This window comes from Talpa occidentalis, unplaced genomic scaffold, assembly GCF_014898055.3.
Source record: "Talpa occidentalis isolate TD23 unplaced genomic scaffold, MPIMG_talOcc4v2.1 talOcc4.4, whole genome shotgun sequence".
In the NCBI taxonomy this organism is placed as follows: domain Eukaryota; kingdom Metazoa; phylum Chordata; class Mammalia; order Eulipotyphla; family Talpidae; genus Talpa; species Talpa occidentalis.
In genome coordinates, this window is record NW_023604295.1 from 130,677,189 (window position 1) to 130,701,034 (window position 23,846).

General features: G+C 41.1%; 1 protein-coding gene across 6 annotated transcripts in view; it reads right to left on the reverse strand.

The window, feature by feature from the left end:
* SNX25 (sorting nexin 25) overlaps positions 1 to 23,846 on the reverse strand; it is a 110,605-nt gene that overhangs the window by 72,669 nt on the left and 14,090 nt on the right. The window contains exon 1 of one of the 6 annotated variants that reach the window (XM_037526360.2): positions 16,895 to 17,343. The exons of the other annotated variants lie outside the window; for them this stretch is intronic. Within the exon in view, the coding sequence (XP_037382257.1) occupies positions 16,895 to 17,287 (393 nt within the window). The 5' untranslated portion in view covers positions 17,288 to 17,343. Of the gene's footprint in view, positions 1 to 16,894; positions 17,344 to 23,846 lie in introns of those variants that run through there. 6 annotated transcript variants of the gene reach the window in all.

Here is a 23,846-nt window from a genome sequence, read left to right on the forward strand (position 1 = left end):
CTATGTTTTTCTCAAAACCATGGCTCCTTTTAATACATTGTCTCAGATTGGGAAAAAAAAATCTTTTTAAAGCCAAAGAAATAAAGGAACCAGGCATATTCCACCTCAGGAAGATAGAAAGGTACTAGGAAAATAGAACGGTCATATAATTTGACAAAGATCCTGACAAAAGGTTGTGACACAAGCAATATAGCTCATGCCCAACCTGAGCAGTCATGTTAAAGAGATATGAGAATCTAAAGAACTCAACAGAGAAAGCGGGGGACCCAATCATAAAATGGGCAGAAGGACTGAACAGACACTTCTTCAGGAAGGACACGCAGCTCGCCAACCAGTACATGAGGGAATGTTCAACATCACTTGTCACTAGGGAAATGTAGATCAGGGCCCCAAAGGGATACCACCTCACTGCCGTGGGAATGGCCATATCAAAAAAATAAAACCAAACCAGAAACAACAGATGTGGATAAGGATATATAGGGGGTAACCCTTATACACTGTTGAGGAGGAATGGAAAACAGTATGGCTATTTCTCAAAATATTAAAGATGGATCTAACATATGACCCAGCAATTCCACTCCTGGGTATCTACCCAAAGAATGCCAAAGTAGTGATTTGAAGGGATATATGCACTCATATGTTCATGGCGCTCTATTTACAATAGCTACATTATGGAGACAACCTAGGTGCCCAATGACAGATCAGGAAGATGCGGTGTGTGCACATGATGGACTGCTGCTCATCTATAAAAAAAGGATGAACTCTTGCCATTTGCAATAGCGATGAAATTGGAGGGGATGTGGCTAAGTGAAATAGGTCAGACGGACAAAGAAAAGTGTCAGATGATTGCACTCATGTGGAATACAGAGAAGTAAAACAAAGAAACAGACAAAACTACACCAAAACAAGCCCTAAAAATAAGATTGCTGAGATCTGAACCTCTATTCCCAAAGCATATACAGTGTAGGGAGGAAGGGAGGCTATCAGGTGGCAAAGCAGCACAGAAAGAACGCAGCTCCCAAGTCCAACAGGACTTTTACAATGGTAGGTCCCTGAGCCAGTCACTTCCCTAACCTCCTGACTTTCTAAGTGGACCTATAACAATTTAGAGGATTAAATGATTAATATCAGTGACGCAATAAAGGAAAAATACATCAGGTTGGGAATACAAATGCGTTAAGAGGGTTGCTACTGCTGTACTACTATGGTATTCTAAATTTTTCAACAAAAAACAGAAATCAAGAGTTTTAGATGTACTCTCCAAGTAAATCAATTTTATTCCAGACACTATGGGCTTATACACTACTGAGTTGAACAGTGAGCCTCGTTCAAACCATGAGCATCTAGTCTGTAACTGCTGGCTAGCAGAAAACACTTAGAATATCTGGCACACAGTAGCAATGTATAGCTATAATCACTAATAAAACTCAAAATGCTACCAATTTTCAACAAATTAAGGTTAATCAGTGGTTGGTTAGCTGACTGGTTAGCATTCTGGGAAAAGGAATGTCATAAATGAAAGCAAGAAAGAAAAGCTTAAAAGTTAAGCCACCCGAGTAAGACACAACATGACAGAAAATACTGTTCTTGAAACATTTTACCGTCTAGGCTATACTTTACAGAGAGGAAAGTACATTTCCTGCATGTGTTCTATTATATGTGTGCCTTTACCCTCTCTATTACTGACGAAGTGTTTAAGTAATAAACAAAATCTGGGTGATCAGATGCCACTTTATTTAATAATGAATTAAAGAAAGTCTTGTTTTCCTTATCAATTAAAAAATTGGCAAATACACATCCAAAAAGGTTATCATTTGGGGAGATGATACTGACAGAAAGTCATGGTATTTATGTCATTTCCTTCCTCTTAACTATAATTTTATTTTAGATATAAGAGAATCTATTCTTTGAAATACAAACATACAAATGTTCTCATATTGCTGTTTTTCTAGATTCCAAACATGCTTCAATTTCTTTTTAAAGTGCTATTTGCAACTATATAGACAGCAGGTATATGTTCTATACTATGTTATAAGAATTAAATGACCTGTATAACGCCAACATCTAGAGATAATACTATTAACATTTTGACGTATTGCCTTCTACTCTGTGACTTCCACGTTTTGTAACTTCAGCTTAATTGTTTTTCCTGCATCTCAATTTCCTAAAATAAAGACAAGAATACTACAAACCTCTTAAGGTTGATATGAAACATGAAGCACTTACAATAATGCCAGTAACACATTAATAATGATAAATAATAATTGGTACTTTGTTTTCATACTTAAAAAAAAAATCAGTGCCACAGTATATTCACAGTACTGTATCTGGCTTTTTACACTCAATATCATATCATCAGCATCTTCTATGTAATCAAAGATTTGAAATAGTCATATTGTTTCAAAAGGCTTATCACAATTTAACTTATCACTTATTACTGTACACTTACTTTGTGCCCTCCTTTCTTACCTATTATTAAATGAAAACTTTTATTTCTATGCTACTTATCTTTATAGCACAAAAAAAGTTTTTAAAAAAATACTAAAAATATTCTATGAAATATAGAGTCTGCATTTGGATTCCTACCAAAGGACTATGTGCCTCAAGGATTTTCTGGTGCTTAAAGCAGAGTCTACATTAATTGAGAAGAACTTGAAGAACACAGGCACGGAGGCGGGGTGTTAGATGAGGAAAGTTCTGGAGCACAAACTATACAAAGGTGGACTGGGAAAAAAAATCCCTTTGCAGTCTCTTCAATCACCCCTAAACTATGTACTTTGAAAGCCCAACGCTTCAGGGTACTTGCAGACAGGGAAATGAATAATGATGGACAAGAGACAGGGGCAGATAAGGGCCTTTGCTACCCTAAGGAATACTTAGGCAGTAAGTAAAGCTTACTTGGCGTCCAGAAGTATAAATCCCTACCACGGCCTAAAATGAACCTGGCAAGAGATGAATGGTAGATCAGATCATCTGTAACTTCTGTAGCTTATTACGCTATTTATCAAAGTATTGCTGTGTTTAAAGGCCAACCCTCTAACTTGATGACTGCATGCATCAAACGTAGAAATCGAGGTTCTGTTTTTCTACTATAAAAGATAATCATCAGTTAGGATAGCTCCTGAGACTACAGCTTATAAAGGGATAGGAAACAAGTTATATCTTTTCTTTGATCTAATATGAAATTCAAATGTGTTTTATGCTATAAGGTCTCTATTATTACTAAGACAAAAGCATATGACAGAAAGTTATAGTAGCAAAAGCACTCCAGTGAGACCCAGAAAAAAGTAGGCTGTGGTTGAGTCTTTGCATTTTTCTCGCTGAGTTACAATGAACATGTCCACCTCTCTGAAATCCAGTCAATTTAAATAATATCTATCCCATTTATATTAAAGGATTACTGTGCATTTCAAGAATGATAATGATGTGAAAGTTCTTTAGAAATTATAAAGCAGGTCCAGGCTTGCAAATAAATAAATAAATAAATATATAAATAAAAAAGCGGTGGGCCTCCCTGGTGGCGCAAGGCACTGAGCGCAATGCTGTGAAGCTGTCCGCAGCCTTTGCAGTGTGAGTTTGATCCCCGGGCAGGGAGATACCCACATGGCGCAGCAGACCTCTCCTGACTCGCCTGCTGCTCCCCTCAGCACACGGTCTATCTGCCTGTTCTGTTCCCCACTCTGTCTTTGGTGATTCCTCTCACGTCCCACACCTCTGGCCTGTACCCCAGTTCTTGTAATCATAAATAAATCAATCTTAAAAAAAAGAAATTATAAAACAGTATACAAATACAGGTTATTATTGTCACAAAAGCCACACTCTAAATATTTTACGCTAATTTCATTTCCAAAAAATTATAGTTATATTACATGTGATTAGCATTATGAGCTTTCATTCTTTTAGATTTTACAGCAAGCAGATTCCTTTATTACCAATTTACTTTCTAAGAAAAAAATGAGTATCAACACAAAGGTAAAATTCCTATTAATTGATCAACAGAGGCAGATTTTTAAATTAAATTTTTCCATGCAGTTGGAAGAATTTGCCTCAAAGGGGGAGGGGGGGAAGGATAGGTACATCTTACTTCTAATGTCAAAAACTTAAATCTGAAGAGCCTTAGAAAATATATTCCACTTGATTACAGGAGGAATTTAAGTATATTTCAAATCAGACTCAGATTTGGAAACTGAAATTATAGCATGCACTTGGAAGTACACAGGCAGACAGCAGTTTGCCTAAATAGGCAAGAATGAGCAGATATTAGGGCTGGAGAAGAATGAAGAAAAGCAAATTGGTTTAGGAAAGATAACTGAAAACTGATAATAGTTTTTTTCAGGTCCTGAAAAGAGTCAAGTGATAAAAATTCTGTAACCATTTTATCACTGGCTTCTACTATAATTCTGAGTTCACAAGGAAAATCATAGGTTTCCATTATATGAATCACATTTCCATCAATAGATCCAATCATCTAGCATTTACTAGAACTCTGTGTATGTGCCACTTAGTGGGGTACCAGAGAGACAAAGGTAAATAGAGTACTTTCTCTGTCTTCAAGGGGCTTAATGTATTCTTGACAGAAGGTCATAATAGAGAAACTAATGCGCCAGATCACTGTGGGAGAGGTGCTTAGGAATTCTAATATTTTTCCTATTCTGGTATCTTCTCCACAGTTTATTTCCCAGCCCAAGAAAGAAAAGTTACTCAAAGTTTCCCAGTCAAGAAAGAAAAGTTTACTCAAAAATATAATCCATGAGATCACTTCATTAAGAATTCTTAAATCCACATATATTGAAGTATATTATAGAGGTTATTCTCATTTCATAAAGTTCTCACTGAATATAAATGCCAGAACTAGACTGATTGCCCCTGCTTCAAAGTTTTACTGTAACTCAACAAGTAGTAAGTCACATAGAACTGCTTTTTTCACAGAGCTCTTTAGTAATGAAAGTAATCACTGTTTTATCTCCATTACTGTCCTAGAATAACATAATACCATTATTAATTAATTTGCTAGCAGACTTTTAAATAAAAACATGATAAATTATGTAATACCTGGTTAGAAAACCATTATATTAGTAATCTGATTCAGTGAGACCTCTAGTTCCAGAGTTTCCTTGAAACCAAAAGCTTAGCAGAGCATCCCAGACAAATATACATGTATAAGATATTGAGATATAAACAATGCATTATTGCCATAAAACACTATTTGTATAAAAGTGAAAATGCAATTCAACTGAATCTACTCGAGAGAGCTGACTTTAACATCTCTTCTAATTGGTGGGGAAAAGTTACCGATTCCAGCCTAGATCTCTGCATAAATAGTATTTCTGCTTTTAGCTAAAATAAGTGTTAAAATTCAAAGAATAAAGCCTTCTCTCTAAAGAAATCTAAAGTTATGTCTGTGTGCAGCAGCAGTTCTACGTCTAAGGAGAGAGTGAGAAATGCACACTTGTGCGTGCATGCACATATACAAAGGTGAACACTGAGCACGGCATGGAGTTCTGAGCTTCTCTCTGGCTTCAGGAAGCCCCAACCCACTGCCAAGAAATACACACTCAGCCAGTTTTCAACACTCTCTTGGGGAATTTGTTCTACTGCAGATTTCTAAGTCCTACTGCCCAATACATTTTTTTTCCTAATTCTTAATTCCAGAAAATTAAGGTTTATCTTCAGAGTAAGTACAGTACTTTTAACAAGAATTCTTAAATTATTTAGGACTCAGACTACACCTTGAGAAACACTGCTAAGTTGTTGTGATGACAAATATGATCCTTGAAAAAATTGACAAGTGTTTCATTATTAGGAAGATTTATTTCAATGTAAGAGTATAGCAATCATTTTACATAAATTGGAAGTAGTTACACGGGATTCAGCCCCTACACTTCAGTTAACTGAAATGAAAATTATAATACTTCAACTGTAATTTAAATGATAATTACAATACTTCAATTGTATTCTCATAAAGAAAGTAGTATGAACTCTTTCTATTCCATAATCATAGAGTCCATTAAATTACCTTAAAGAGCAAGAAAGATCAGTTAAATAAGAGGGAGTTTTAAATATAGGGCTTGAATAAAAAATTATCTTTGTTCCTGGAATGGTCTACACTCTGTACTGTCATGGAATAAAACCATTCTTGGAAATTTAACTTTGCTAAAAACACACTGCTCTAAAAAGAAAAACAACTCTTATTTCCTGAAACCTAAAATTGCTCCTGAGTACAATTACAAGCAAATGCCCTGAGAGACACTGCTCTAGCCAGAGCTAGCCGTGGGCAACAGTTAAGAGAAAGCAAACCCCACTCTATCTACATCTCGTCTCTCTCATTCCATCGGATTTCATAATGCATGATGCAATCTCTCTTCTCAGGCAACATTTCACCAGAGAACTTCTGGAGGTAATTTCTTCAATCCAAAGTGAAATAACCAGATGAAAAATGAGCACTGTCAGGGCCAATCACATGCACAGAATGTTAACCTCAACTCCAGCAACCCTCATCTCCACTATACTCGGTCCCCCAATCTCACGGCCACACAACATTTGACTTTTCAGTTGGACGACCTCAATCCCTTCACCCTTCACTTTTCTGTTAGCCCTCAGCTCCCTCCTGGTGTCAGCAAAACCCAGACTATGGACACACTACAGGACATGCTCCAGGTTCCTTAATAGATGATCCACACGGAAAAGAATACCAGGGAAACGTAATTTTTCAAATGGACAAGATTAAACCCATTAAGTTCACAATGAACACGAAAGTGATAATACTATAGCAATATGCAAGTAAATGATTACTATAAAGTCAAGATGGGCTTACTTAGACAGAGGGCATAGGGGTGACATTAAGATGGAGATAACAGAGAGGCTGAGGAGGTTTGTGGAAGTGCCAAGGATAGTCTCTTTGCAATCATTCATCCAACTATGCATGTATTTTGTGTGATTTTCTGAATCTGCCTCTTAAATTTCATAACAATTTTTTTAAAGTGAAAGTGTAAAATCTACCATTTAACACCTTTTATATTCAAAGCACTTTAACAAATACTAACATTCACATTTTCAAATACTATCACATTATTTCAAACAATCCCTGATTGAAGGAATTAAGTATCTTGAACTTTCAGGTAAGGAGACTAAGGCGTCAAAATGTTAACCAAGTTGTCCAGGTCACAGAGTTATTAGGACAGAGCCATGATTCAAATTCAGACTGCCAACTGACTCCAAACCATCCTGTCAATGCCTGTGCCCTACTGATTCATAGTTATTTATTCACTCAAGAAGTATTTATTGCTCCTCTAGATGACAGTAGGTATTACAGATATTGAAGGGAGTTTCCTGCTTCATGGAGATCAAGGGTTAATAAAAAAGAAACAAAGAATGGTTAGAGGATAAAACCACAATGATGGTATGCAAGTACAGCAAAAGAAAGGGGGAGGGTGCCATACACCATATAAAGTTGGAAGACAGTGATTGCTTCTCTGCGAAAGTGATGACTGATGTCTGAAAAAGAGAAACCAATTAGGTAGAGGGGGCAACTGGGTGCTCAAGGAAGAGGCTGGAATGTACAAAGTCCCTAGGGGCGGGGCAGCTGTCACTCTAAGACTGAGCTCAGAGCATGAGGAGTGAAGGTAGTTGTGAAGATGAGGCTGGAGATCTAGGAGGAACAGAAGCTACTAAACACACTGTACAAACGGATTCAACTGGATTCAATTTGTTTTAAAACAACGAATTGAAGGAGGAGCCAACAAGAAGGCAGAGAAGCTACAGGAGTCATCTAGGCAGGACATGCTGGTAGATGCGACCAAGAACAGGCAACATTTCAAAGGATGGAAAAGAAGATGAATGCTAGAGACTCAAGAGGGAAGAAGCGGGACTTGACGACAGACTGTACATGGGGAACGAGAGGGAGATGCTAGGAAGGACTCGGGCTTCTGGCTGTGGGACCTGCCTAGCAAAGGTGCTGGTCACTGACATAAGGTACCCCAAAAGATAGAGGGGGGCACTTGGACTTGTTGAGTTCCAGATACCACTGAGAGTGCTAAGTGGAAATGTCAAGTTAAAGAGTAGAATAAGTGTGAGGCCCAAAAAGAGATCTGACTCTGAGGAATCTAATCCTCAGTGCAGAGATGGTTATTGGAGGGAGCTCAAAGGTGACACTGCCTACGGGGAATTAAAAAAAAAAAAAGTATCTCCAGAATAATCAAAATTCAATCTGGAAAACTAGGCAACTTAGTCAAAATCTCAGAACAAAAAACACACTGAAATTTCAATTTCACATCTCACAAGCAGGCAGAGGGTCTGCAGTCCTCAAAGATATAATTCTGCACCAGCTGATCTGCACAGAAGGAAGAAGCCTGTGGGAAGGTAGAGCATGTGTTGGGGCGGCTGGGAGCTTGCTCAAGGACAGAGACTGCAGAAAGTTTTGGAGCTAGGAGAGAAAAAGGCCAAAAGGTGATCCCAGGTGATGCTGGGAGCCAGGTGGAGAGAGGAGCTACAGAGGAATAAGAAAACAGGGGTATAAGCTTCTATAACAAGGTAAAAACAAAACAAAACAAAAACAAAACTTAAAAAGTTGCCTGAAAGAGAGAAATAGGGCTACACTCTGTCTTCCATAAAGCACATAATATGGCTTTGATTAAGAAAAAAATAATACGGCCCAAGCACTCCTGGAAATCCATTTGGAGGCACTGAGACAGTACCAGCTCAACAGGAGATGTGCTTTTTCACAGAATGGCTGTGCTGACGGCAGAGAAAGCACAGGCACCAGAAATGGAAGAACATAAGTTACTCACAAATACATGAGATAGAGCCTGTGGAGTCAAAGAAAGGGGCGGGCGGGGGGGTGTGGTACTGCAGAGTGAGACTTCCATGAGCAAACGGAACAAACACCTACAGAACTGTAGTTACTACTTCATATAACCTCAGTGATACCTACAGGTGGGTAAAAACTTCAGAAAGTTAGGTTCCTTTAGAAACAAGTATTTGTGGGCCTCCCTGGTGGCACAGGCGGTTGAGCGCAGCGCTGTGAAGCTGTCCGCGGCCTCTGCAGTGCCGGTTCAATCCCTGCCAGCCTCAGAGCAACCCACATGGCGAGCAGACCTCTCCTGTCTCACCCACTGCTCCCCTCAGCAGTGTATTTCGTCAGTCTCCCTATTCTGTTCCCCGCTCCGTCTCTGGTGAATCCTCTCACCCTCCCGCACACCTGGCCTGTACCCCAGCTCTTGTATAAATAAAAAAAAAAGAAAAGAAATAAGTATTTGTAAAATTCTATTTAATTTTCTAAGAGGTATATTCTACACTAAAGTACACAATATATTAAATAGATCCTTGTAGTCTAATCAATTCCTCTGTCTTCTTCCACCCCCTTGGCCTAAAGGCTAGTTTTACTTGAGAGTTGCCATATTCATTTTTGTTTATATCCAGTTTGTAGCTACTCATGCATGGAATATCCAGGCTGGCTGACAAACGTGCCAGTACTGGCTAGTCCCAGAGTAACTGAAGAGCTTGGGCCAGCCCTAGGGACAGAGCAGGCAGATCTCACGTGCTTAATTAAAGTCTCCCAATGTGTCTCCCAAAGTGACACCTGAGCCAGAAGTCCATCAAAATACAACCAAACCCACTGGATTTTCTAAAAAGCTCCACTGTGTTTGGAGAAACACTGCAAGTGTAACAGAGACATCTCTATAATAGGGGGAGGTATCATGTTCCCTGCCACAGCCACCGCCAGCGTTTACATGCAGTCACCTGAGACTACGTATTGGGAGCCAGGGGCGGAACTGAGTGGCTAGGTGAAGCTATAAAACATAGAAGGCAAGTGGGCTCTGGAAAGACATGTGGAGAAGGGCACTTGCTTCTAGGTTTTAGACTTGCACCAGGGATTTGTGTGACATGGAAGGAGACACTTGGAAGACACACGTGGGTCCGACATGTGGGAAAGCTGACAATGGCAGCTGTTAACTTGATTTTTACTTTGATTTTGCTCCTTTCATCCCAGATTTGCCTCGCCCCTTTTGCCACTTTCTTAGGGTTCCCTGCCAGAAGGTGCCTTAGACTGGTGGCAAGCTTTTGGGCCTCCGCAGCCCATTTTGTGTCAACCCTATTTGGCTGGACACATACCCACAACGGAATGGGTGATTTTGGATGTTTTATTGGGAAACTGTTATCCTTTCTTCCCTTTTCTATGCACACTAATTTGATTAAAAGTTATTTCACACTAAGAGAAAATACGCTTTGTCTTTGTGCACACAGATGGTTGGATCCCCTTAGAGAGCACAAGTTTGGGGGCCCCAGGGGAGGCTTCAGTTACATGCTAACACAAGTACACACCCCAGAACTAAAGGAGGGTGTGTAAATAAGTAACACGGGGAGGAGGGTGGGTAGCCTGAGAAGTCCACCCCTTGAAACTACCTATTTACCCCCATCACTGGAACAACCCTAGCTTGGAAAGTCACCTAACAGTGAAATTGTAGAAACACAAATTCCAAGTTTGCAAATGTTTCTCTTTCAAGAGCAAAAAATCACAATTTAAAAAAAAAAAAAAATCAACAAGTTTGTAAGCCATCTATTTAACAATAATAGCCTTCCACAGACACTATTCATTTTCTAAAGCCTGAACCCTCAGCACCAAACTTGCTGAGTCACCTTTTCAGTACAATTCTTGGTACCAGTTTGACAAGGGAACTCTCACATCTTAAGGATTTAGGGCACTTTCTACCTCCTGAATTACATGGCTGGAAAATGAAACCTAAGATATTTTTAAGAAGTCAACTTTCAATTACTAAGTTGACATCAGAGCATGATCCCCAAACAAAAGCGGCTGAAAACTCAAGAGAAGAGTCAGAAATAAACCTCCAATAGGTGACCAGAAAGAATTTAGGCTCTTCAGAAGTTTCAAGTGGGAAGCTTTGGTCTTTGTGAATAAACACGGGGACCCTTCGGAATGGGACTGAATTAATAGTGTAAAGATAATGTTAAAACACTTTTGGAAGGATTCTGGCACCTATCTGTAATGATAACTAATGACAGTATCAAAAGAAGAATCTCATTCACTCTTGAATATATGCTCAATTCACACAGCTTCATTAACTCACTTTTTATTAAATCCCAAATGGTACATGTAACTGGCTCAAGAACAATTTGCTTGGTCTATTTTGTTGATACAGTGAAAATATACATTGCTTCCTTTAGACAGTTTTGCTGAATTCAAATACATACCTTCTCTTCATTTCCTAGGATACATTTGCTATTTCTGATTAAGTTTTTTTTTTTTTTTATGTTCTAGGCTTAATCCTTTATTTCATCCTCCTACTTTGAAGGTATCACTATTCATATATAAATTCATTTTATGTTCACTAATCTTGGGGAACAGTTTCTTTAATAAAGAAACAGAAAATAAATATTTTTCCTTCTGTTCAAAAGATTATAGGTCTCAAAAACTTCTCTTTTTGAATATACATTTGTATTTCCTTATCTATGTATAACGGGTATCTGGAATAACTACTATTAACAATGGCTGCCCGGGCCTCCCCCGTGGCGCAGAGGTTGAGCGCTGGGTTGCCAAGCTGCCCGCAGCCTCTGCAGCGCCAGTTTGATCCCCGGCTGCTCCCAGGCCACCGGAGGAGGGTCCCACATGGCTCACAGACCTCTCCTGCCGCCCGCTGCTCCCCTCAGCAGTGTACTTTGGTCCTTCTGCCTACTCTGCTCCCAGCTCTGGCTCTGGTGAATTCTCTCACCCTCCCGTGCTTCTGACTGTACCCAGTTCTTGTATAAATAAATTAAAAATAAATAAATAAATAAATCTTAAAAAAAAAAAAAAAATGGCTGCCTGTAGGGAATATTTTTTCACTGTATTACATGCTTTGTTTTTTAAACTATGTGACTGGGTAATCTATACAAAAATTAAATAGAAAAAATTATGAATAGTACATAGAGTGAGGTAGGATCCTATAACTTAAGGGATTTGCAAAAAAAGTCATCTTGCTCCAAAAATTTTTTCCCACTAGACACCATCACTTAAATCTAGTTAAAATACAAGCAAACATTTTGAAGGCAGTAAGTGTACTATGACATTATCTGTTATCAGATTACTGAGCATTAGTTTATCACATTAGCATAATAAAGGAAAGTCACAAAGAGATTGTTATAGTCTCCCTAATTCCTATTTCTTTTCCTTTTTCCCTCAAGTAACTAAATTAAGTTTGTTTTACTCAAAGAACTTTTATATTAGAAAAAGAACCCATTTAGGACTTCTAGAAGCCCTACCCAAACCAACCGGAGTCCTGAAGAGCTATGTGAATGTTTTTACTGTCTCTGTAAACATCTGCACTCCTGTTCTGTCTTCTCTGTCTGTCGGATCTACCCAGATTGAGATGGCAGGGACAGGGAGTGTCTTGTTCATCTTGGAATCCTCCCCAACAGTAAAAATTGCCATGCACTTACAGAAAGCAATTATCCAAGCTCTTAATGACACCTATTGCAAGGCTCTGCTCTTTGGCTAGGAAACTGTGGTTGAAATTTCAAATCTAGAACTTAAATTTGTTCTCATCTCAAACAACAATCCATTCATTCCGGCAAAATCCATCTATTGGAGATGATTATGCAGCTGGCACTGCACGCAACACCATGCAAGCAAAAAAAAGAAAAAAAGAAAAGAAAAAACAATCTAACAAGATCAAAATAGCAGACATTCGGCAAAAGCCTATTTCGATTTGATAAGCTCTTGAACTTTCCTACCTGCCTAAATCTGAAAAGCCTTCAATGTTTTCTTCACATGGCAGTGGACTTTAGTTTCCCATATACTACTATGAACTTTCTTACATCAGCCCTCCAATACTCATTAATTAACTGCTTATTTACTTGGACTTATTAAACATAAATCAAGAGGTGCCTAAAATCAAGAGGCATCTAATAAACTAAAGAATAAAAGAAAAATCTAGGCTCTGTGAAAGAATAATTGACACAGAAGCTATTCTCTTACCTTCCTATTGTCAAAATGTAAGAAATAATTTTCCTTTCTCCATTATAAAAAAATGCATTTTGAGCTGCTGGTCCAGAAATGATAGTAAGTTTGCTAAACTATTGGGACTCAATTTTTTCCCTAGTTCTCTTGTGGTTGCCCTCGTTTCCCCCTAACAGTTGGATCATGTACATGTCAAGGAACTATAGCTAGTGAATCTGAGGTTCTTGGTTCAGGTGAGTTAACCGGGAAGGCATATACCCTTGCACTAGGAATGCCATACTATGCTAGCCTCCTCAGGCTAAACTAACAACTGCACACCAGGAGCTGGCCACCCCACAGCATCACCGCATCTCCAATCTGCAGGCCTACTTTTTCTGAAGTGGGCACAGATATAAACTGTCAAAACTAGTGCCAACCTTCCTGACCTTCATAAAAGCTTCTTAGTACTTGAATATACCACTGCAGAGTCTTTCTACCTGAGATGAAAGTTATTTTTACTACTTTAATCAGCAGTGCTTACCCCAAGCAAAACCAAAATTCTTGCTCATTAGCGATGTCCTAGAGACACCAGAATAATTGGAGGGGGAAAGCACTAAAGTTAGTGACCACAAAGAGACATAATTTTCTTCATTATCATCAGCAGATGCTTCCTGAGCATCTCCAGAAGCAAAGAATAAGGAAAGGTGTCAACCATAGGTCCTAACTTCATGCAGCCCAGCCAGTAACTACACTGTGAAGCATGTGGAAGCATCTGAACCCTCCTAGACATGAAACACCTTTTCCCTTTTAGTTCAGTCTTCTCTTGTTGCCTGCTTTGAAGAGAGACTACACATTCTTTTTACCTGTAGAAGAGAGAGGAAGGGGGAGGGAGGGAGAGAAGGAAGGAAGAAAGGACAGGGTGTCAGACCTTAGTGTCTGACATATCAAGTTGACACTAAAAGGATCCAAAATGTATAATAAGAGAGAATAATTTTCTTCATGTTGAATCAAAATTTCTGTAGTAAAGCAGTCACTGCTATCTTAAGAGGCACCATTTGGTTCACTACTAAACAGCCTCCCCCTCCACATATGTTAAATGACCTGTGTGGTCCAGCGCCTTCCCCCACAGAACTCAGTTATTTAAACTACACCACATGCTTATGCTTCCATTCATAAAGAAGAGAACATTAGAAAAAAAAAAAAAAAGCTAAAAACAAATCATTGGAAATACAGCACAACTAACGGCTTGAGGGCGCACCAATTCTGCTTTTAAAAAATAGAATTTTATGTGAATAATACACACCTCAACTCTAAGTAACACATAACTTAGAATGTGAATTTCCTAATGTGTTCATTTTCTTATGTAATCCTTAAATTATATTTCACCTCTTTATTACCTGAAATCTTCCTATGTTTAGATTACATACCCTTCATTTTCTGTCACCTGTGATGTACAATTTTCTCTATACCATCTTTCTGTATGATAATCCACATTTTATCTACCCAAGGGCACAAGTGAACTATGAAGCTGGGGGGAATGCATTTTCTAAGAAACTGAGTGATAACCCAGGACATAGGGCTGCCAGTGATAAGCCCAGCCTTTGACCCTGACCTTACTATTTAAACTTCCTCCCCCTCTTACTAGGCACTCTTAATCACTTAACTCTTTTATACTTTCAGTTTCATAAGCATTTATCACTATTCAATGGAATCTCATTTATTATCTGACCTCCCATAAGACTACAATTTGTAGAGCAGGAATTTTGTGTCTTGTTGATTCAATCCCAGCTACCAGAATAGAACCTGATTTATACAAAATACGTTATAAAAATCAACTGAGTGGGGCCTCCCCGGTGGCACAGCTGTTGAGCTCTGGGTTGTGAAGCTGCCCATGGCCTATGAGGTGCCAGTTCGATCCCCGGCTGCTCCCCGGCCTCCGGAGGAGGGTCCCACATGACAGGCAGACCTCTCCTGCTGCCCGCTGCTCCCCTCAGCAGTGTACTTTGGTCCTTCTGCCTGCTCTGCTCCCTGCTCTGGCTCTGGTGAATTCTCTCACCCTCCCGCGCTTCTGACTGTACCCAGTGCATGTATAAACAAAAAACAAACAAACAAATAAATAAATAAATAAAACATGCCTCTATTAAAAAAAAAATCTACTGAGTGAATTATAACTTCTTACAGTCCTCTAAAAAACTGGAATGTCATTTATAGATCAGTAAACCAGAAAGTATAAATCAGAGGGTCTTTATTTCTTATTGTAGGGGGAAAAAATACATCCACCCTTGCTAAATTAGTATAAAAAACAGCAAAGTGATGGTTTTTAAAAGAAATAGACAAAAGCAATTTTTAGTACTAACGAAAACATTACTGCCAGTTCCTTGATATAATGAATTGCTAACCACCTACTGTGTAAAGATGCCTGACTGTCTTACCTACAACCCTTTGTAGAAGGAAAAAAATTCTAAAAGGAAGTCGTTATTGACAAGGGCATTTATTATTTTATTTTATACATATTTTACATCGTTCTTCCTTTTTGTACAATGCAGGATTTCCCTTTGCAGGTGTAGTCCCCGCAAAATTCCCAACACCAATTCACCTGTGCACCATCACCATAGTTAGACAAGGGCATTTAAAGTAGAGTTGGGGAGCCATTAGAGATGAGCAGCTTCTGCCATCCCCGCCCCCTGAGAAAGTAAAAAAAAATGTTTAAAAGTGCACCTACCGAGAAAAACCACTACATCCTAGAAGAACCCGTCATAGTTGACAGTGAACTTTTCTGTTCAGAAACTTAGTAATCACAATTATGACAACTACTTACATAACTGGAAGCCTTCCTTGTGGGTTTTACCTTAATAAACCTCTTTCTAAAGGCCTGCAAATTGGGGGCACTAATCAAGGTTCCACTTGGAACCACATCCTCCCTCTCCCCTGGATGCAGTCCTTACCCTTCACCCCAACTAAGAGTTATCATTCTCTGTCAAAGCTCTAAAATGTTCTGATGACACCTTCAGTCTTGCAGTCTGAACAGACTCAGAAAAGGGTAATTTTGGAGGCGTGTGATGACTTTTATAAAGGAAGAAACGAAACAAATATTCTTGCTAAGTTTGACCCAGTACCATTTCCTTGGTTGCAAAATGCTTGGGCAATTTGAGCTTAATGATAGCATCATTCGGTCAAGCAGTGAGCCAGGGAGCCCCAAGTTAAGACAGAATCAATCAAGTTTCCTTTAAAGGGCTGTAAGAGCAAACTGGGAGATGGTTTAGCACTAAGGAAACAACAAGCTCATTTGAAACATCCTTCTTTTTGATAGTCCCCCACCACTGCCCTAAGGGACCCCTTCCTCACTGCAGAAGCTTTGCTTCTGCTGCAAACTACAGCGATGTCTGGTCTCCCCTCGGTGGACTACAAACCAGCCTGCCTGGGCTGCATTATTTATCAACATGGTGGCAGGAGGATGGTGAGGCAAAAAGTGGACACAGGCTCGGGTGTGAAGTGCCGGGTGGGCGGCCGAAGTCAAGTTCAGCTCTCCGCGCCAAGTTTCCCCGCTGGAAAAGGACGCAAAGTTGCCTCCCATAGAGAACGGTTAGAAGAACCAAATACAATGACCCAGAGGGAGGCAGCGGCTGCGCACCCCGAAATCTGTGGGGCCCCGTCCAGCGCTCCCCCCCCCCGCTGGGCGACAGCGCAACGGGCCAAGCTCATCCAACGGCCGGGGCTGTCACGGAGGGTGGGGGCCGAGCGACCCACTCCCCAGCCCCCGCCCGCCGGGTCCCCCCGCCGCCCGGCCCGGAGCGCGCCCCCCGCGGGGCCGGGGCGCCGCTCGCCTCCGCCCGCCCGGCCGACCACCCCGCCCCGGGGGCGCCCGGCTTCCGCTCCCGGGCGAGGCGCGGAGTCGGGGCCGGAGGCCGGGAGCGTCGGGCCGAGGCCGCGGGCGCGCGAGGCGGCGCGGAGACCGGTACTCACCGCGCGCGGGCCGCGGGCGGCCGGGGCCAGCCGTCTCCAGGCGGCGGCGAAGTCTGGCGGCGGGGCTCGCGGGCTGCGGCCGACGAGGGCGATCAGGGTCCCCAGCAGGAAGGCGGCCGCGGCGCAGCCCAGGTACAGGCTGAGCCGGAGCAGGACGGCGCACGGCCCCGCGCCCCCGGCCGCCGGCGCGCAGCCGGGCAGGCAGGCGAGGACCCCGGCGGCCAGGGCGGCCGCGGCCACGGCCACGGGCACCCGCCAGCCCCGCGCCGGGACCGCCGGGACCGCCGGGGCCGCCGCGTCCTCCCGGGGCTCCGGCCGCCGCTCGCCCGGGACGCCCGGGGCCGGCGCGGGGGGGCGGCCGGCGCCGCGGCTGTCGGCGAGCGCGGGGTGCATGCTGCCTCCGGCGCCGCTAGGGACAGGCACATCTCCCGCCCCGCGGCGCCCCGGCGCGGCCCTGGACGGCGGCCTCCGCGCGGCGCCTCCGCCCCTCGCCGCTCCGGAGGCCGAGGGAGCCCGCGCTCATGCCCGCGCCGGCGCCGCCGAGGGAGCCGCTGCACAGACGCCGCCGCGCGCCGCCACCCGGCGCCGGGCCCGCAGCTGCCGCGGGGCGCGCCCAGGTAGCCCGGCCGGGGGAGGGACGGAGCCGGCGCGGCCCGAGCGCTGCGGGGGCGGGGGGGGCGGGGGCGCCCGAAGTGCGCGGCCGGCGCGGGGCGGGGAGCGGCCGCGGCGCTGAGTGACAGCGGGGAGGTGCCCGCCCCCCTGTTCCCCCCCCGTCCCCCCCCGTCCCCGCCCCCACCCGCGCGCGGGGCGGGGGCGGGGTCCGACCCGCCGCGCGCCCCCGCCCCCCGGGGCGCCGTCTGGGGATGGAAAATTTTGCTGCAGGTGTCCGAGCGTCTGTCATTCTCGAGCTCAGGTGATGCCGGGGGCGCCTCAACGCCCCGCGCGGACAAACCCCCTTGTTTTCACCCGCTCTTTAGGTGAAAACGAAATCTTGGAGCCAGGTGCTCCCGCTCCTTACTTTGAACCCAGTTCGCCCGGACAGCCTTCCCGGGCCCATCCCGCCGCCTCCGGGAGGGAAGCAAAGGTGGGGGAGTGCAGGAAGTCTGCGATTCCTCGGAAAGGCCCCCAAAAGCCTGCCTGGTGCCAGAGGGTGTACACAGCTGCCATAATCACTTTGGCTCCAATTCCCTGTATTTTTGTTGCCAAGGATTCCGTACAAATGCTATTACCCACGCAAATGAAAGTGGTCCAAATCATTTTTAGAGTACATGTTTCCTTCTGCTAACATGCTCCCAACCTAAATACACAGACACTCAGAAGATGCCAGGATGCTCCATAAATACGAGTAATTGTTGCTAAGACCAATAAGGCAGCAGGTGTATCTTCAGTAAACAAAGAATTCTAAAAAAGATGGATGATTTTTTAAAAGGGATGGAGGGTAATAGGGAAAATCAAGTTTAGCAAAGAGAAGAAAGGAAAGGAAGGAAATAGATGAGGAAAGCAATCAGAAGTTAATATGGGAAATTTTTACTCTAAAAGTGAAGGCCCTAGAACTTTGTCCATGTGGCAATCATGAAAAATTTCAACATTATAAGAAGCACTGTTTTTTCCAATAGGTTGTTATCTCCTACACAATTTAAAAAATAAGCATGTTTCCAAAAGCTGTGACTGTACTGTGTTTATCTATAAGGAATCATCCCATCTGTGCGTAAGCTCTATTACTGTGGCATTTCAATTATGAAAAAAAATACAACCGTCAATCATGAAAAAAATACAGCCATCGTACAAAGTAAACTTAAGTACTTAGTGGATACTTTTTTCTCTTTAAGGACAGTATTATTCAAGACGTTATTGTTCAAAAGAATAAAAACTGGCATCCAGACACACATGGTCCACCCGTATGTCCACGGCTTCGTAATAAATTTCCCTGACATAACAGGGATTTCAAGTGGGAGATAAATTAAAAAAGTTCTAAAAAATGATCCCTAACATTTAGCTCTAGCAAAACACAATGGAAAAGAATTATTTTATGAAACTATATACAAATGCATTTGCATTTGTCGTTTTTAATTTTTTCATTTGTTTGTTTGAGGGGCCTCCCTGGTGGCCTAAGGGTTGTCTCAGTGTTTACAGTAGCTATAGCATGAGTTGGATCCTCAGCTAGGGAGCTAATCCACATAGGGCAGAGCAGACCTCTCCTGTCTCTCAGGTTGCTCCCTCAGCAGTGTATTTCAGCAGATCTGCCTGGTCTGCTCCCTACTGTCTCTGGTGAGTCCTCTCACGCCCTGCACTTCTGGCCTGTACTCCAGTTCTTCTACAATAAATAAAATAAAAAGTCTTTTTAAAAAAGAAAGAAGGCCTCCCAGTGGTGCAGCAGGTTGAGCACAGGGCTGTGAAGCTGTCCGCAGCCTTTGCAGTGCGGGTTTGATTCCTGGCTGGCCAGGGAGATACCCACATGGCGCGGCAGACATCTCCTGTAGTGCCCGCTGTTCCCCTCAGCAGTGTATTTTGGTCAGTCTGCCTGTTCTGCTCCCTGCTCTGTCTCTGGTGAATCCTCTCACCCTCCCATGCCTCTGGGCCTGTACCCCAGTTCTTGTATAAAAATAAATAAATCTTTAAAAAAATCTATTTAAAAAAAAAGAAAACTAGGCACTTTGTTAAACTTCTTATAAAAAATATTTATTCTCACGCCTTGTTAGTCAAGATAAAAGTTGTTAATATTCATCCCACTGGGGTTTCTCAAAGTATACCCTACAAAGCTAAATCATTTCAAATAAGGCATGATAGCTTGTTATTATTACCAACAATCATAACTATATTTGTTGATCACCTACAAGCCAGGGACTAGGTGCTGAGGGCTTAGCTAAATTTTCCAATTTAAATCCATAGCTGACAATAGTAGTAACTAATTGAGCACTTTTCCTGTGCCAAGCATTATTCTAAACATTAGACATACTTTCAATAGTAACAACAACACTGATAGATGTTATCTTCATCTATACCTGAGAAAACAGAGGCTCATAAGATAAAGTAACTTTACTCAACATTAGAAAGCTAACCAGGATTTGGTTATCATCCCAAATGGACTGGCTTTTAAAGCTTGTGCATCTGGCCACTATTCCATGGTAGTTCCTTAAAAATCTGTCATTTAGTACATCTATATTACAGAGGAGAAAAAAACAGGATGCTTTTTTTTGTTAGTGAGAATAGTAGCCCTATGACAAGTGCTAAGTGACTATAATTTGAATCAGTGAAGGGGTCTGACTTTTACTGAGAGCTGGTCCATAACTCTTCAGACCATGATCTTTCCAGCTCACTGGTTTATCCTGCAGTGATATACACACCTTTGTCATAAAACCCCTAAAGTAGGTGCCATACTGCTGCTAAGTCAGCATTGACACTTCATGCATTTACTTAAGAAGTGTTTCCTGGGCATCTACCCCATATAAGTTTGACAAATACTGAAAGGTACGAAAAGGGGTACAAACAAGGGAGTGACAGGGATCAGGAAATGCAGTGAAAGATGAGGCTCTAAGTTAGGTTTTAAAAACCAGAGGTCTATGAATCTTTAGAATCCCGAACTCCATGTTGAGTCCTACACGGTCTAAAGGTTAAAGAGCAAACTAAGCAGGGATGCCTCATTTTCCTTATAATCAGTGCATTCAGAAAGGCCATAATTGAATGCCGTGTAGGCTATTTTCATTATTCTCTTAGGTAAGATGAGAAGGACATTTGTCTTAACGCACTGCAATATTATATGAATAAAATTAAGATAAGTGAAAAACTGATGTTTAAATCATTAGATAGTATAGGTAGGTAGACAACACACAATCTTTGTCAAAATGTGTGATGTATCTTCTCCTTTACTATTTAGTGTATTTCTTAGGGTTTTTTTTTTTGTGTGTGGGGGGGGGGACCCTTGCTGGTGGCTAGGGATCGAACTGGCGCTGCCCAGGCTGCGGGCAGCCTCACAACCCAGCGCTCTACCACTGCACCACCAGGGGAGGCTCACTATTTAGTGTATTTCTCCTTAAACTCCCTGGCGCACCTTGGAGGTAGCAACAGGATTAAAGAGAAAACCATAGTGTTTACCTTGATGACTTTGGGAAAAAATTGTGAATAAAGATGTTAACATGAGTAAAAAAAACCTAGATAACATTCTAGTTTGTTCCTAAGACCATAACAACTTAGTAAGTCTTTGTACCTCTTTCTTGTAAATTTTCAAGCAGAGTCTGGTTTAAGGAAAATATATAAGTACGTGATCAAGTTTCACAACGTAAAACTACAAACATCACAAAAACTTTAAAAGCAGATAGTAGACTGCTAAATCTTGAAGGACAAATACTGCATTATTTCTAAAACAAAAATGAATCTCAACAAAATTTTAGAACAAACATATACATAGCATGCTGAGTAGAACTCCATATTAATAAGTAAAGATATCATATTAGGAAACTTTCAGGCAGAAATATTTTTGTACTAATCTTCAAAGAGGAAAAGAATTAGAAAAGTTTTGTAAATTCAGTTGGCTGATTATCAGAATAAAAAATTAACAATAAAATATACAGTGCAAAAAGGATGACTTCAATTTACCAAAGTTTTGACATGAAATTCAAGGCAATGTGTCAATGACCTATTACTGCATAATAAAGTACCCCCAAGTAACCATTATGTTATTTGCTTATGATTTTGTGGGTGAGCAATTGGAGCTGAGGTCAGTAGGGCAGCTCTGCTCTTTTTGCCTGGGTCATTAATGAAAGTGTGATCTGCTGGTGCATATATTGGGCCTTCTTCACAATCTACTTCTACCTACATGTGAGATAAAGAGCTGGGATAAGGACAGGGGTGAGACTATAGTGTACAACTCTATTGCCAGTGGGAAGTTTGGTATTATAATTTTGGCTTTATTTTACTAAAATATTTTTATGTTCGGAAACTTAAGGAAAAAAGATCAAAGACATCTGGATTCTGATATCCATTATTATAGTGCAACACGAAGAAGGAAAATGAATTGCCTATTATCTAATTTCTCCATGTGAGCTGATAAACTATACATATAGTTTATGTATACATATATATACACATATGTATATATACATGTATATATAATGTTTCATATTTATCATGGGCAGGGTAAAACATAAAGGCAGTACAAAAGTATCAACTGAATGATTGGAAAAGGATTTTGAATATTTTACAAATAACACTGCATTTAATACTTGCCTAACATTTTTATACACTACCTAAAAGAAGTCAGTGATTCTGATTTGTCATTTATTGCTATAAGAAAAAGAACATACTTTTGGGGAGTAAAAAGTAATATTAGAGAATTAAGAACTAAGGGCAGGTCCTTAATAAATATTTTTGAGTGAATAAACCTGATATTATTTGGTGATAACATATATAGAACAATTGAGTAGACAAAAAACGAATAAAAATTAGGGCCTCCCTGGTGGCGCAGCGGTTGAGCTCTGGGTTGCAAAGCTGCCCGCAGCCTCTGCAGCGCTGGTTCAATCGCTGGCTGCTCCCGGAGGAGGGTCCCACATGGCGCGCAAACCTCTCCTGCCGCCTGCTGCTCCCCTCAGCAGTGTGCTTCGTCTGTCTGTCTGCCTGCTCTGCTCTCTGCTTTGACTCTGGTGAATTCTCTCACCCTCCCGCGCTTCTGACTGTCCCCAGTGCTTGTATAAATAAATAAATAAATCTTAAAAAAAAAAAAAAAGAATAAAAATTATAGGCCATAATTGAATGGGAACATTAACTTCTGAAAATCTTTCTTAAAAATGTTCCTCATTACAAATTTATAAAGAAATAAGGTAAATATAATCCCATTTTGCAGGTGAAGAAAGTTAGGTTTAGGGTAATTAAATGATTTGTACAAAATAACACAGCAAGTTGGTGGTGAAACCTAAATTACAGGATTCCTTTTCATTATACGATCTTTCAAATATAACAGTTAAATGCAATGTATTGATAAAGGACAAAATAAATTGCTTTTTTTACTTTATACAAAAAATATCGTTATAACCCTATACAATAATAAGAGCATTTATTTGACTCTAAATAGACTACAAACCTCTGGAAGGTAGTATATGACTTCTGTTCATTCGCTTATTCAGTCCAAAAATATTAGTCAGGTACTTTGTTAGAAAACTGTATAAAATATGGTCTCTGCCCTTGAAGAGCTCACATTCTTGTTGGGGTGCAGAGGGTAGAGCACAAAGCAATGCATTACACATTAAATAAAGGTCTTACAGAGGTCTAGGAGGACAAGAAGAAGCTGCTGATTCTGCATTGCGGGAATTTAGGACCATTCATATGTCACCTCTGTGAATCTAAGTAACTTTGCTTTCTCAATTTCCTCTATTATAACATTCAGATATTTTGAACTATTTTAGATACTTAAAAAGTATGAATCTTCACTTAATTTCAAGTTGGTTTATTAACTTTAATCCTGTAAATATTCATCCTTCAAAACTTGATTCTTAAGTTTGAAAAAAAACCAAACTCTTCTCACTGGTGTACATTTGCTTATAACACAAAGTTCAACAGAGATGGAAAAAAAACTGCCAGATAATTTGGAAAGATCTTTTAATAATCCTCTATAGCAACAGTACATATTGTTTCAAGAGCTCTATAAATAACTCAAACAATTTATAAAAGAGGAAATGGGACATTATTTACATTTTTTCTCACAGAGTCAGTGAATTTGGGGGCCGTTCCTTCACCTATGAGTTTATAGCTTTCTATGACCAGAACTATGAAGATGCATAAAGAAAATAAAATCATTTGTCCTAAAGGAGCTTATTTACAATCTACTTCATGCATTCCTTGGTTCACTCCTTCAGTATGGACAAGGAAATGCTCTTTGCAGAAAAAGAAAACCAGGCAAAACACAAAACTGAAATTCATAGCCAGAAAAAGAGCCAAAGTTTATGATATAACCTTTTGTGGT